At 37.0% G+C, this 16,509-nt stretch overlaps 1 protein-coding gene across 1 annotated transcript in view; it reads right to left on the reverse strand.

Moving 5' to 3' along the window:
* The window catches only part of ADK (adenosine kinase), a 231,582-nt gene that overhangs the window by 65,986 nt on the left and 149,087 nt on the right, over positions 1 to 16,509 (reverse strand). The window contains exon 6 of the mRNA XM_026044165.1: positions 9,664 to 9,834. Coding sequence (XP_025899950.1) covers positions 9,664 to 9,834 — 171 coding nt within the window. The remainder of the gene's footprint in view (positions 1 to 9,663; positions 9,835 to 16,509) is intronic.

The following is a 16,509-nucleotide window of genomic DNA, read 5'->3' on the forward strand; positions in this document are numbered from 1 at the left end:
GCAGAGAGACACTTTCTAAAGACACATCTCAAGAGGGTTTAGTCCTGTGAGATTCTTATACCTCCCAAGAACAAGAGATAATGTCTCAGCCTCGCAGAATTAGAAAAGCAAGCATCCTTCAGAAAGACAGTAACACAAGAACAGAAATGCACATACTGTTGACTGGTAACTGCAGACTAACTGCAGATTGGCTTACATGCACAGGGCAGTAACAGCAAGACATGGAAGCAAAATTTTTCAATAAAGACAGTTTCCTTGAAACTAAGTTTCAACTTTCAGCATCAGAAAATTTWAAAAAAAATACTCCTACCTCCATAATCTTTTGCAACATCCTCAAATTGCCAACAATACTGACAGGGTCATATCTTGCTAAGAGAAGAACAATTTAAGAAACATCACCTGGGAGAGATTAGTTGGGATTACTGGATAAAATAACGGCCTTGCATTCAAACATGTCATTTTCCCATTGCTTTCCAAGTCAGTTCCTCAAATGTTTTTTGCTCATTCACAAGGACAGTCAGTCCATGGCCTTACAGAGCTGCGAGGACCAGCTCGCTAAATGTTAAACTCTTTCCAAAGACCTGAAACAGAAATCAGTGATGATGGCTGCTTCCTTTGCAAGGACAGCAAGAAAATCCTTTCTATAGCTGTGGTTGGAAAGGAGAAAATTTCTGCTTGTAAAACTGTTGGCCCTGACCGAAATAATTTGAGGATGACGAATAGAACTTTTCATTCAATTTCATATTTGAAGTAGGGAACCCCCTCTCCACAACTAGAAACATACCCAAGAAACACAGAGATTTATATACTCTGAAGTTTCATGATTTCAATCATACTATTGCTATAAATCTTTCCTTTACAGGAAAGGTCTTTCACCTGGGAACTGTTTTAGCATGCAAAACAGACTGACTCAAATATGCACGCTTCCMTAATGTCACTGCATTTGTTGTTTGCTCTTTCTCATGGGGGAATAAAAGGAGCCAAATGATGTCTGAGGGCAAAATGAGCAACGTTTTGACTTTGTTACCTATCACAAATTGGCATTCGTGTTCTGGCAGAATAATAGAAAAAGTTTTAGTGGCTCCTTTCTGTGGAGAAGCCAAAGGAAGTGTAACTACCAGGCTCGATAAGTTCTTTCAACTTAAAATAAAAACCTGTAACAAAGCTATTTTTCCACATTGCTTCCCCAAGAGGTCAATATTTAAACAAATGAAGTTGTAAGCCAGAATATGACCACTAAACCTCAAAATATAGTTTTAAGGAGACACTTTCATGTGGCTCCAAAGCAATCACAGACAGGCTGTTGTAAATGGGGTGGCTTACAGATATAAATGAGGTAAGGTTTTAGAATAAGGAGGCTTAATCCCATCTTTATAATGACAAATTATATTTAAATTGTATAATTATTGAATTTAGTTAATGAAAATGTCCAATATTAGCAATTCTAGCTATTTCTATAAGGAATATAYATAATTACTGTCCTATCTTGACTTAAAAAGATTTGACTTGAGGTTACACTMATAGTATGTGACAAAGCCAGGGACAGAATTCAATCCTTCAGAGAAGATTTCTTGGACTATTTCTATAACCAGTTCCTAAACCCCAGGTGCTTTTCACCCTCCCTGCAGCCTCCCTCTCATGTGCTGCACAACTTCTAACTTGAACTTCTAACTAATGAAGCAGAGTCCACACAGCAAAATCTTGACTGGTAGCCTTGAGAAGAGAATGGGACATGTTTATTACAACCACAATTTTGAGTACTCATATCTGTGGTTTCCATGCAACTATTTTCATTGTAGACTAAGCTGACTCGAAACCTTTTGCATTTTGTTGGCTAGACACACAACACCATAGGCCAGTTGACCAGTAAACCGCTACCTCCGGCCACTTTCTTGACTGAACTTTGTGCAAAGGATCTTGTAGTCAAAAGAAGAAAAAGGAAAGGGAAAAAGAGGTGGAATATTATAATTACCTTTAAATACTTCAGAAGGTACTAAAATGAGGTGATTAATTTGTTTTCTTGACTACTGAGAAAAATCAGTGTAAGCTGTGACCAAGACCACACAAGTCAGGCAAAACGGGGATAAAAGCTCTCCAACCGCAGGTGTCACCAGTTGGTAGAACAAGGAGGATGYGAACATCATCGGCAATGATTCCTAACAACAGTCTGGACAAACATTCATGGGGCAATCAAAATGTATCCCATTCTGTGTCACTGGAAGGTGTTGAAATAAGTACTGTCCTATGCTCCATTCTTGCTAAATGCTTTTCTTCTTGAAAAAAATGTCTGTAATGGGAAAGATGGTGGTAACATGCTTACAGGGGCCAACCCTTTCCTCCACATCCCATAAAAAGTAACTTTATAGGAAAGCTGTTTTCTTTCATCAAATCTGTCCAGGCTACAAGTACTTTGTACTGTACTGCACTGTATTTTGTAACCTAAATTCTAGATAGAATTTGGCAGTTTGCGGTGATGTAGCACACTCCTGACAGTAGAGGATTAAACTGGCAGTGGGCCTGAGCACATAAATTGAAACACTAAATTATAATTACAGTCTGCATTATCATTAATATTAAAATCACCTACTTAAAAAGCGAGCGAGTTTCACGTCTTCAGAAGGAATACTAAATACAATCAGAAGCACTTGTGGAAGACTTTGGGCCAAAAATGCTTCTGCTTTGATGCTTTTGTGATCTTGGAGTAGCACAAAGGACTTAGAGACGTGATAGCCTGAGAATTTTCTTAGTGTGAAACCCTTTGCTTTAAGCTGACCTACCTGGTCCTTGGGCTTGTCATACTGCTAGGACTAGGTGCACAGTCATTGTGTGGCTGTAAGTACTTCTACTTGAAGAATTTTTATGAACAGAACAGAATTTAGTGGAGCTTCCAGACCTTCCTACAATATATGATCATAGGCTTTTGAACAAAGGATATATCATCTGCTACTTACTACCAGCTCCTTAACTATCCTTTCTTTTTTCCTCTTGGTCAAATACTCTTTGTTCAGAAGCCAGCTGTGGTCTCACCACAGTACCAATACACTCATTAGAAAAATGTAAACTGTTCTGTGTAATAACCTCCGCCCAAGAACTTTACCTCAGCTGATCAATATGCAATAACATTCAGTCAAATACCAGTAGGTAACACCATACTGAGTAGCTGCATATATAAGTCAAGATTTAAAAGGACATTGGTGAAGATACTATATCACAGAAATAAAACCAAGTCAGCCAACATCTCCAGCTGKGCTCCTTTGCCTCCTTGGGATCTTCCTGTAGAGACCCCAGCATTACAGATTCATGTTGCGTTTCATCTGATCTCTTCAAAGAGGTTATCAGGCCCTCCCTCCGAAGCCCTCTCCACCATCGGGCCTCACCACCTCAGCTAGTTAGATCTAGTGATTGCCCTGCCCCAGGAAAGCTGAATCAGCTCACCAATCTGACAGAAGTCTAACCTACAAAGTTTTCTCTTGCTGTGGACGTAAAATTGCTAAATCTGACCCAGGGAAGAGTAGTGGGAATGGGACTATATGATACTGGGAGAGAGCACTGCCCTTTCTGCATTGGCTTGCTTTTTGATGAAATCAAGCAGAACATGGGACTGCCCTCTAAATAGCATCTTACAGGTGGCTGGAAGGACTGTAATAGGTTTGAATCTACAGTATATCTCAGTGATTCCTTTCAGTGTGATCTAATAATTCTTTGAATTAGAAACTAGCTMCATCTGCCCCCAAACAGGCCTTAAAGTGTGGAGTCACAGAAATGTACCTCAGCTGGACTGGAAGAAAAAAAAAACAACACTTCATTGAATGTTCCCTGCCTTGTTATCTAACAGAACTAATCCGGATTTCCACTGGGTAAAGAAAAAGAAAAAGACAAAAGGAAAAAAAAAAAAGAAAAGAATATTTCTACCCTCATTCTTCTACTTCTTATCAGTTGTATTGCTAGATTTTATTAAAATTCTGATTTTCATTGCTCTTATGATGTATAGTTGTTTTTGTCCTACTATTGTGATTATTGAGAATGCATTTTACCTTTAAAAAGTCCTTGGAGATGTATGTTAATGCAACACTAAAAAGATAAAGTCAAATTCTGCAGACCTTTCATTCCACACAGGTGAGTTTTGTCCTAATATATCTGGTGGCTGACAGGATTTCAGGATGCTAATAGAAGGGGGGAAAAAAAGGCAGAACTTAATTTTCCTTGTTCCTGACTCTGCTGTTTGACCTTGGGCAAATAACCTCTTTCTTGTTCACCTGTAAAACACAGATGAGACTGCACACCCACCTTATTGGCTTATTCTAGGCTTTAATGTTGAGGAAGTGTTAYGAGATGCTCTGGGAAGTGCTACAAAGTGAAAAGGGTCATCAATCATTGTCAATAAAACACAAGCTGCAGAGATACGGTGAAATCTTCCTTCCCCTCTCACAGGACGTGTTCTGTCCTGGCTGCATTCTGTGCAGCGTTCCTGACCTTAGAAGCATCGCAGAGCTGCATCGCATAAGGGAGGATAAATATCCCTAATTTTCCTTAGAGAGCACCAGAAAACACTTTCAGCTTTAAGAAATGAAGCCTGTTGTGAAGTATATGATTCTGTTCTAAATGCCTGCTTGTTTTTCAAAAGAGCAAAAAGAAAGACATTTTTTGAGATAGGATTCCAAAATTAAATAACTAGACATTAGCTGAAAGCAGTACTAAATATCAACTTAAATACTTGGCTCTCAATTTTCCTTTCATTCATAATATACTGGGTAAACTATGCTAAAATAATTACTTGCTTATTACTCATGAATTTCATTGCAGCAGCTGAGACAATGTAGATAAATAAGAAGATTAATTGAAACAGAATGAATCACAACAAAATATGTTGTTGTATAAGGTATGATTAACTCCACAGTGATTCATATCGTTTCAAATTGCAGGGCTTTTATCAATGACGGCTGCAAGGTTGGGAAATGATTTAAAAGCATTTCATCTTAGAGAGCCACTGCAGTTCACAAAGGGAAAAAAAAAGACAGAAGAGAGAAGAAAAAGCAGATTCAGTGTCTGCAGCTAAAATAGCCTTGGGCTGTTTCAGAATCCTTCCCACAGCACATCTTTACAACACGCCACTGACATTATCAACCTCCCTTCTGCTGGAGCCACCCTCATTTTCCAGTTGGCCACGATTTATTAGATATTCAGATGCTGAGAAAGTAGTTAATTCTGGGAATCAAGCAGTGATATTATGATGCCATAGCTATTCTATAGTTGAAAATTCAGTACCTGTACCAGAAAGATCAGTGACAGAATTCTATGAAGAAAACAAAGAACTCTAAGAAAAACAGTATTTCCCTTTCCTCAATTAAAAACTCAAATTTTTAGTTTCCAGGCTCTGTTTGCTAAAGATTTTGCAGGAATCTGAAAAGTAAGCTTTATAAAAAGAAAATGCTTTCTATTTACATTATATTAGAAAAACAAACAGCAGCAGCAATTGGCCTTAAAACCCCTACCTGCTAAAACAGATGAGAAGACGAGATATCTCCCTACAAACGTTTTTCCCATGTGTGTTTAATAAACTGGGTCAGAATATCCAGCTACAGTTTTTAACTTAACCACAGGCTCACTGTATGGGATTTTGCAATTCTCAGCCTTTCAGCCTGTAAAATGAAGATAATTACCCTCACCATTAGGGCAAGTTTCCGGGAGCCTTTGAAAGCCCTAAGAAATGGAAAATATTGGCAAATAAATTGAAGTGAGAAATACTGACACCCATCCCAATTTCAATGAAGATGATTGATATTTCTGAACATTTGATTCAAAATGAATAAAGATTTAGAAGGTGAATGTAAAGGTTCAATTCCTAAGAAAGACAGTTTACAAAAAAAAAGAAAAAAAAAATCCACTGACTTGAAATAAGCCCTAAATAGGATCTCTAGAAAGTCAGAAAGAAACAATCAAGGGCTCTTAAGGGCTTTTCACACACATATAACTAACATTATGCAAAAATGAGCCTCCTAGAGAAACTTCACTTCAATCACAATTTAGTAATTGCCTTCTACTAAATAATTCCAAATAATTATGTGAATTGAATTACTTGATAAAGAAATAACTCTTTTGCATTTATGCAATGACCAGTCATCCTTTACTATTTCTTCTCACTTTTTAGACCCACCTGATAGAACAGACTGAAATGTTTGTGTCTCTCTTCATCTGACGGGTCAAACTACATTTCCCTTCCTACACACACTAAATTATGTCTATTAATTCATTTTCTCCTTTCTCTTACCTCTTAATCACTTGCTCAGAATCAGATCATTCCTCAGTGTGAAAAGGCATGCAGGAAGCCTGGAAAACTGCATATTTTAGGTGTATCAACTAGATTGAGACTATTAATTATACTGGTGTAAATTTAGATCAATTAAATTGTATGAATATGAATGTGTACTAGTGTAAAAGAAAACCACCATGTGGCTGATTGACTTTAGGAAGGCTGTTACGTTTCACCTGAGATTTTTGTGAGCCTCGTTTTGAGAGCAGATTCCTAAGCTGTCAGGTGTCAACCGAGGCCCACGTGACAAAGTCACAGAGGCAATTTGTCTGCAAGACCGAATTTTGCCCACAATAAAATATCTTAATGCTACATAAYCAAGTTGTTTGCAAAGATACGCTACAGGTTACAGAATTGGAATGGCCAAACTTGCTTGCAAACTGTCATTTAGGTGCAAATCCTACTGCATTAAACACAGTTTTATATCCAAAAAACTTAGCAGCTTTTCCATTCACTCCACCAGATAAAATACGCACAAAAATACAGACTGTTTTTGAATGCAAGTTCAAAGTCAAGACAATGTTAACCACTGCCACCATCTTTGGATTTACCATTTCTCCTGGTCATTAAAGCAAAAGTACAACATATATATGCCTTAAAAAGGATGTACAGAAATAAAACAAGTAGCAGGATAACCAAAGAYGACACTTGCTTTATAAAAAGACTCATAAAGGCCTCCTAGAGGTTTGTAAAGGCCATGTCAAAACACTGTATATTTGCAGAGATGTTTATGTTCATATTTGCTACCYTATTTGCAAGCATTCTAATTAATGGAGATGCAATGTGCCCTTTTSGTGTAATTGTGAGATAGAATGACGACCTGTTTATGCGATAGCTTATTGCATACATAGGCACATATCTTGTTAAAGCTCAGGATTCATAACTCCAGAACCATTATTTAAGGTGTTATTATTGCTTTTTGAAACATACAAGTCTTTGATGCAGCCACCTGTCTTTTCAGCAGGCTCGTTGTTGCACCAGAATCCATTTGTCAGCGAGGCTGCACAGGTAAYCTGCCTTTGCAAAGCTGCCGCTTACAATCCTGTAATTAATTTGTTCAGAAACTGTGTTTAGAAGCAAAACCTCTACATACCTGCATGGAGAGGCTCCAGTTGCCAGAAAGAAATGTTATGTTAGTTTTATTATATTACTGCTTAAGAAAACTATGATTTCTCTTTTTACACATCCTCCTTATCTTTTACGGATGGCTGTACACTGTAAACTATATTGTTTGGATATCATAAACTGACAGATTAGAAACTCAGCGTTTCTGTAATTCTGAAGCTTCCATGTTTGAATGTTCTACCTAGGCATAGGAAGAGACTATAGGAAGATCTTTAACACATCAATTTGTTAATAAATATTCCCCTGCACATCAGGAATGCCTGCCATGTGGCGATGAGGTGCAGAACCATATGAAAGCCTTGTAGAGCCCCTTAAATTCTGAAGACCTACACAGAAAATAAATTGCTATCCAGCTGCATGTTCCAAATACATAGACTTTCCCCAGTAGTTTCTTCCCYGAGGAGATGCTATTTTACCTTGCAACTTTAGGGAGACTGGAAATTGAGTTCATGCAGRCTCCTTCACCTGCCCAGGACCTGCCATGCTAGAAACCTTCCTGACCGCGTAGAGCTGTAATTCTCAATGCTATCACTCTTTCAACTATTCTGTTACTGAAAGTTACTTGGAGYTGTGAAACATGCATTCTAAGGTGAGCTTTTACAGATGAATTAAGCAGCAACTTGTGACAAAGCAGTTATCATCAGGAGATAATTGACCTTATTTGAGAGTTAAGCATCCTGAGGCAAAGTAGAGTGTGCTTAATCCTAGCAGGTTAATTATCCAGTGATTATGGAAGCTTGGAAGGTATTATTGCTAAGAACCATTTGCAAAGTGACACTATAAAAAAAACTTAATTTATTAAAAATTAAAAGCAATGACAATAATCAAGTTCTCCAGTCATGTATTGCTAGATAATGACTGCAGCATGGCCCTAAGTGGCTAGGAGCAATGAACATATAATTATTCCTATACTGAATGTTCTGGATTAAATTTATGATATGAACTATGGCTAATAAGCATCAAAAATCCAAGACAAGATATTTGTCTAGTTTCAAGAGAGGTTTAAAGAAGTGATGAAAACACCTGTGGTCATGGAGCTAATGCTGAAACTAGTAAGTTCTGCAGCGAGTTATCACAGCATTCAGTGTCTCCATTGCACTTCAGAGTATATTGGCATTTATATTCTAAAGAAGAATATTTATTCCAAGAGGTTTATAACTTGTCCATTTTAATTACCATCTAGCTGAAACTTTAAATAACCAATCTCCATTCAGATGCAAATTTTTAAGCAGAAGATGTAACCTAAAATCACTTGCCAATTGTTTTTAGTTTAGGAATAGCAGCATTTTGGAATTTTGCTACTCAGATTTTTTTTTGTTTTACTCTAAAAATATAAACAGCTCAATGCTTACTTAGCAATAAAATTATATTTGTCTGTAATGTGTATTTAAGTATACAGAAGAATAAAAATCATGCCTGAGAGTATTCTCATTCTAAAATAACAATAACCGCATTGCTTAGGTTTGCCTTGCTTGTATATTAGCTTAGATGTACTTTCACTATTTGACTAAATTAGCAAAATTGATGGAAAATGTAGCAAAAAAGCAATCAGAGGACATGAATGAAAACTTGGCCAGAAAAAAAATGAGAAGTGCTACTGCTAATAAATGAAATCTGAATTCAGTAGGTCTATTACATGGGCTTCCAGGCAGAATTTCATGCATTCTGTTTACCAACTGTTGCATAGCAAAGATGAGCTTCCTCAGATGGTCAGCCAGACCATTTRCTATAAAAATCAATAAGAACCTTCTAAACCAATTAATAGTTTTTCAGGTTTCTCCTCCCATTCTCCCCAAAAAGYGAGCATTTTCATCAGGGAAAATGCTGTCAAGACTAAGAATATGGGTATGGAAACAAGTCCCTGCACCTCAGCAGCTCTGCAGTAGCCCTTCACACATTTTGTCCCAGCAGAGATTGATTGCTGGGCAAGGACACACATCTGGTAGTGATTTTGAAGCAGCCAGAGCACTGGACATTCCCTCTTTAACCTCAAGTAACTTGTTCATCTGTCTCCACGCTAACATGAGTGAGCTGTAAACCTCTAACAGGACAAATGTCRTATCTGGCATCCACTGAAACGTCACCCCTCTTTGGTTCCTTTTTTCTCCTCTGTGATTCTGTATTTCATTTTCCAGACACTTTAGAAAGGGTCRGTCTATTGAGAACTAGAAAACAATCAATACAAACAGCTAGGTGCAAGAGACATATGCACTTCTTGTGGGACTCACCGTCTCATTTCCAAACAGGACGTCAACATAAGGCATGACTTTCATCATAGGTTCTTTGTAGAACTGGCTAATAAATGGTGCAGAAAGATTCAAGGTGAAGATCTTGTTGTTTGCAGAAGCCTGAGCAGCCACTTTTAATATCGCTTCTGGTGACACCGTCAGGAAGAATCCCTGCAAGCACACAAACAGCCCAGTGTATTTTACTCCTTTCAAATAGAAACACTGCAGATAAATACTGTATTTGCACTAAAGTATTATAGAGGTAACAAAGAACCTGCATATGCTGAGGAAGATAAGCCTCCAAAATTCAACATAACCCACTACCTCTGCATTGTATGTCGTATACTTTCCATAGCAGCTAAGACTAACGTTTGCATTTAAAAGGTGCTAAATTATAATCCTAAATGCCCCTTTTTGGTAACAGAGTCAATCTGACTCCACTGCTTAAATCCGATGCCCAAAAAGATGGCTCTGCATGGAGCTAAGGGATTAATTAAATCTCTTGCTTGAAGAATTATTACCTTGTTTATAGTATGCATGGAGAGCATGATATCATTGCTGTACTTTTTTTGCTACTATTCTGCATGAAAAACCCAGTGTTTTTCATGTTTCCACAAAGTATTTTTGATYTTCCGGAAGCCACAGATTCCAGATTTTCTCTTCCATGTAGGCATTTCCTGAACTATGAAAACGTGATGCTATTCATTTACTGTTCAAGGGATAGAGCTGCTGATAGGAAAGGAGACTGTGACGCTCTCAGCCATCAAACTCAAGTAGAGCTGCAGCTCTCGTCCTTTGGCCTGAAGAGAGGTGGGCTCCATAACCTTAACGAGACATTTATCCATGGTCTCCAGGCAAAAACATACAATTCTTCTTTTAATAACAATGTATTAAAGAAATTTAAAAAGAAAGTGTTCAAAAATACTTAATATAAAAGTTCTTGGCTGCTAACAGATCAAGCACAACGTTTTTTTTCATGATCTCTTTGCTACCAAATGCATCCCTGTGTGTTCCAGGTGTTATTTAAAGATCACCTAGTTTCATTTATCTACATTTTAGACAAAGGCATAACCTTTATAATAAAAAAACCCCCAAATTTTAGGCGTTCCACTTCTGCAATCCTGAAAGCACTTTTAGTAACTGCTCTGAAAACTCCATGTATAACAGTCTTTTCCAAGCAAGAGCTGCAGGTGTTAAATTTAAGGCCAGAGATAATTTCTAAGGCAGAGTAACAAACAACTTTGAGTTGGGCCTTATAACTAAATTGCCATCTCAGTTCATCTCATAACATCGCTACTGTGACACTCTAAAAGGCTTAATAGTGAATCAGTCTTATTTTCTACTTTTTATCCATATTATTCTGTCTTCAGATCACAAAATATCTACATTTTTTMCCTTGACTACTTCAGCTAACAGCTCATCTTAGGCTTTCTATTCACTAGAAAAATAATAGAATAAAGAGTCTGTAKATTAAAAATTACTTAGAAAATCTTTCCATTTATTTCTGCCTACTCCAAGCTTTCCCATCTAGCAAATAGATAATCACTTTTAAAATCTGGCCATGATTCGCTACATGACAATAAAAGTCCAAAGGACATACGAATGTTTTGCCTCATGTAGAGTTACTCAGTACCTCGAAAGACTGAAATCCTGTAAACATCCAAGCTCCTCTGCTATTTTTACATTCTGAAGAATTAAAATGAACAGTTTATATAACATCTTGTCTCCATAGCAATCTCTACCATCTTTTAGTGTTTCATTTAATGAACAGAGCTGGATTTTTTAAAAACTGTTCCAAACACAAAATAAAACCTTTCAAGGCTAACATGTTGCCAGCTGTGGATAAATCACAGATTGCTATACAGTGGTCTGTGTAAATAGTAACCTGGTCAAATAATTAGGCTTCTTACCAATTTTAAGCTGAAAACTTGATCTGAACTAAAATACATCTGATTGTAATTTAAGGTACAGGAACACTATCCCCGTGAGATACAAGTCAGGCCTGCATCCAACTCCATTTTCCTTTGGAAAGGCAACATAGAAGTACTGAGATGCAGATAGGATAGTTTGCTTCTTGGTTCCTGCATAGGAAAGGGTACAGCTCTGTTTTCTGGGTTTCCTTAAACTCTGTTCTGCGTTTTAATTTCACTCCTCAAATAGCTKATTTTTTATATTTTTTTAAAAATGAGTATATTTAAGTGATAACAAAACATTTAGAAATTAAGAGTTGAGATATAGAGAAGCCTTGTCAGAATTTGGCCAAATACAACATTTCCTTGCAAAAATAAGTTGTGGTTGTCCAAATCACACAATGGAATTAAGGTAGATACAAAATCTGTATCTAACAGAGCTGGGTTTAAAGCAAGCTATTTACGTTATTTTCCTCCTTTAAAGTCAAACTCTATGGGAATCCTTATTTGTTATGGAATTCCAGTTCCAGGTTTGGTCTGTAAGGCCAAGGAGCACAGCTTCTTAGTCTGAACTGCAACTAGAGGCCACAGACCACACCATTGCAATAAGCTATAATTTTGAACAGGAATGAGCTCCACCAAAGCAAATGGGTTTTCTTGTACTGCATGGGGATTTATAATAATTATAACAATAACTTTCATATGAATCTAAGTCAACTATTCTTACCAGTTCCCACAATTAACTCTTGAGCTAACATCATCTCCAAAGGTCAGAATAAATATTTCTAAGTATCGTTTCTGTAATGGTACAGGGAGGTGTAAGATAYCAAGTAAGGACGTCTTAAAAGTTGAGGACTACAGGTAAAGAATCAATAGTGGTTTGCGTCTTGAATTTAAGCTTCCCCTCCTCCCCCTCCTTGCTTCCTTCCTTTCTTCCATCTTTCCTTTCTATTCATTTTGCCAATTAATTTGCCAATTTGCAGTATCAGCTCAGAGATATCCCAGAKATGTGGTCTACATGTCCTACCCAACATGGCAGTTGGTTGTACCCAACATGACAGTTGGGTAGGACATGTGGTCTTAGAACGTGTGGTCTTACATCTCTATGTAACACCTGACAATTCTTTGGAGACAGCAAATTAAGGCTGTCAAAAGTGTTAGGAGGTCAGGATCAGAGTGCTGAAGCATCTCACAAAAMCAGAACTGCCCTTTGGTGAATGTAATTCTGTATAAGGTGCTATGACCAAACTGAGAGGTTGATCTGGAAGTCATTTGCTCACATGAAAAAAACATCCTTGAGCTGGCCTTATATACATTACATATATATAATGATTTCATAATGTTATATTGAGGGTCAGGATATATGTTTTTAACTTTTTTTTTTCCCCTTCAAAACCAAACCTAAAATCTATGATCTAACACACAGATAAATCCAGACTGCGATAATGACAAACAGCTTTGCATTTTTGGATCTATTATTGTTGGATACCACAAAAGCAATATTTACATAAGGACATGCAGAGATAATACAAGTTAGCATTACTCTCAGACCTAACACCCACCAAAAATGCTTCCATTATCTCCCTTTTCTTTCTAACTCCTCCTCTGTCCTCTTTCCCTTCCCTTCTCCTCCATCCCCCTCCTCCATTTTCAGAGTGGCTCATACAAAAATAGCTTCATCATATGAGCGTGTGGTTTTCAAGGCATGACACTCTGAACTGATTTTCAAATAGCATTTGATAACAATGTTAAATTAATGAATTGCAAGTGTGAATCAAAATATTTAACTTCCAGAAACATATACACAACCGTCTGCTGCCATTTAAGATAAGTTACATTTTGCCAGCATCAAAGAATCACATCATTTAATCCAAAATTATTTTATGTCAAGCTTTTACATAAAAATGCAATTACAAYGACATCACACTCATCCATCTAAAGGGAGGGATTTTGCAGGCACATAGCAAGTTGGACAATTACGTAAAGACATTCACAATAAATATTGCAATTCAGCAAATAGCTCTTSAGAAATCACCTAGCAAGAAATCACCAGTAAAGTCAAATACTGCTCAAGTGCAAAAGAGTTTGTCTTTGCTAAATTGCAAACACAACCAAGTCAGACCTTTGGGCCTGCTGAAGTCTCCCCATGAACGAGGAGAACTTCAAGCCACCTCCAAGCAGAAGGGACCTTCTGTAATTCTGCTCTACCGCCAGTTTAATCTATGGCATCCAAGAGGTTTGGGGGGAGCAAAGCTGCAACACRAGAGCAATTCTTGGCATGGAGAATGAACCACGAGGCAACTGCTTCAGCTAGAGTAGCTTACACAAGGCTGCCACATACCCTTAGGACCAGGACAGACTGAAACTTATTTTCTATCCTCGGAACTGCATGGAGCATCAATTTGGTGCAGTCCATGTCCCACCCACAGAGCTGAGACAATGAACTCTTCTTCCTTCAAAATAGGAACCAGAAAGAATCTTCTAGGCAAGTTAGACCAAAATGTCCTTCTCTGTCTTACTACATAATTCAAGTTTGAGCAAAGAACAATTAAGAGAAAAAAAAGTCATCTTCAACATTGAAATATCTGGGCACAACACTCCAAATGTGCTGCACTACAAATGAGCACACTTAGCGGAACAATTACTTTTTCCTTTGAATTTTGAGCATTAATAGTTGCAACCCGCTCCTACATGAAGTTACTTGATAAAATATTTTTTATTATTGAAATATAATAGAACAATATCAAAACCCATAAATATTAAAATATTCTTGATTTTAAAAAAATCTCCAGAAATAAAAAGAAACAAAAGAAAACAGACAACATGCCCTTCACAAATCAAGGTGCCTGTGGTGGGGTTTTTATCTTGTTTTGTTTACTTTCTCTAATAAGGAAAAAGAGCTCTCCAGAACCTCCTACTTGTCAAATGGTCAGTCTATAAATATGCGAAATATATGAAGTTGTTTTAATCTATGTACTTAATTCTTCAGAGAGTAGGTTGTGTAGGAAAATATATGCTGAATTATTTATAATGCTTAGGTAATACAGTATCAATTGCATTTTTGAACTACACTTTATCTTGTAGTGATCAGCAAGTGGTTACTTAATGAAACAAAACCCGCTGCTTTTCATCCAGTTCCTACTGGAGACAGTTGTTTTAAATCAGAAAGYAAGGATGGCAAAAATGCAACAATTTTTGTGAGTAATTGTTTTGGCTTGTTACTCTCTGCGTTGTTTATTTTTATGAAAGTCTTGCTTTAAAACTGGAAAATGACTAAGCTGTAAACTATTGTTCTATCATTTGGAGCGGCCAGTGTTTCTGGTTTTGATAAAAGCCAAGTTTCAAACAGTTTTCAGTAACATAGGAAAAACCCTAACTGTCAGTAAATGTGCTTATATTGACCCTGACATTTTCCTCTATGACGGTGCCAACATGTCAGGAGGAGAGGATTGCTTTCAGACTTGAACAGCTTCTTTGTTGCTGAAGTGAACTCTGATTGCTGCCATATTAGTATCTATCAGATTACAACAGTAGCAGAAAAACTCTGATTTTTAACAGTATATGTTAAAGAAAACAATTATTTTATGCATATATTAGCAGTTGCTTTTTATTTTTTAAATTATCTGGAAACTTGTCCCAGTTCTGATCACTACAGATTGCACTACGTGTCCTGCAGGAAGTTCTCCCAAGTCATTTTCAGGGCAACAAAACAAAACAGTGTGGCAGCTTATGAGATGTATACTTATAGAGCATATAGATGTCAACTTAAACAACAAGGTGTTGATGCAAACACATGTGTCAGAAGACAGGAATATACCTGGTTTTGCTGTAGGGAAATCCCGTATGTTCCCCCTTCCCGATTCTTCCCTTTCCTTCGGAACACCAAAGGCTGAGCTAAGCTCATTTTGGCAAGATGAATTAAGATGCTAAGAGCACAGTTAGATGTAGTTTCCTGACGTCCTTTGGGACTGCCAGAGACCTCCACATTCTCTCTCAAGTTCAGCAGAGAGTTTTATGCAAGTTTGCAAAGCTCAGAGAGCAAGATGTCTATTATTATTCTGAATTTATAAGCGAATTTAAGGGAAAATATTCATGAAACAATCTGAGAGGCAGGAGTTTTTATTCCTTTGATTAAGTAATTCAACCTTTTTTGCCTCTGTTTACCCACTTGTAAAATAGTTATAATGATAAATACACCTCCATTGGCAGAACCAGTGGGAGGTTTAATTACTTAACATTACTGAAATGACTGAAATTCTATGTTGAAAGGCATTATAAAGTACAGGGTATTATCATCAATAAAATATAAGCTGCAAATCAACCAAGCTACGATAAAGAGCATGCCACTTTTCTTCTTCTCTCCAAAACACTTTGCCATGCTCTTTGTTGAAAACAAATTTAAACCTTACTGAAAATGCCATGTATCATATTTTCCAAGTTGAGGAACTATTTAATTCACCTTTCATCCTTCTGAAATGGTTCTTTGTTAATAATAGGAATGCCTAACCCAATGATAAATAACAGAAGACTGTTGTGTTTGGATCAAAAGTAGCTTCAGACATACTAATTATTGTTTCACAAAACAATAACCAGAAGTCTTAAAATTGGCCCTTCTATTATTTATGATGGTAGAAGCACGGAGATAATTGAGTCACAATCTTAATTCCCACAGTTTTGTGTACAATCCCAGAGTCCCATCCCAGCAAGTAAGCATTTCAAGAAGGAAGGAATAAGTTATTGGGTATGGTTAATTTAGAGCCGTGATGATTTTGCACCATTTGCTTTTATGTGTATGGCTAGTTACATTAATATAATTTGGCATCTCATTAATTATGTAAACATCAACCATATGTTGAATGCATTCAAGTTTGTTGTGTACATAATATTTACTGTATATTAGTAAATTGAGAAAATCTATACAACTACGAATGGATAG

Source organism: Nothoprocta perdicaria, unplaced genomic scaffold, assembly GCF_003342845.1.
Source record: "Nothoprocta perdicaria isolate Ctin4 unplaced genomic scaffold, notPer1 scaffold_105, whole genome shotgun sequence".
Classification (NCBI taxonomy): Eukaryota; Metazoa; Chordata; class Aves; order Tinamiformes; family Tinamidae; genus Nothoprocta; species Nothoprocta perdicaria.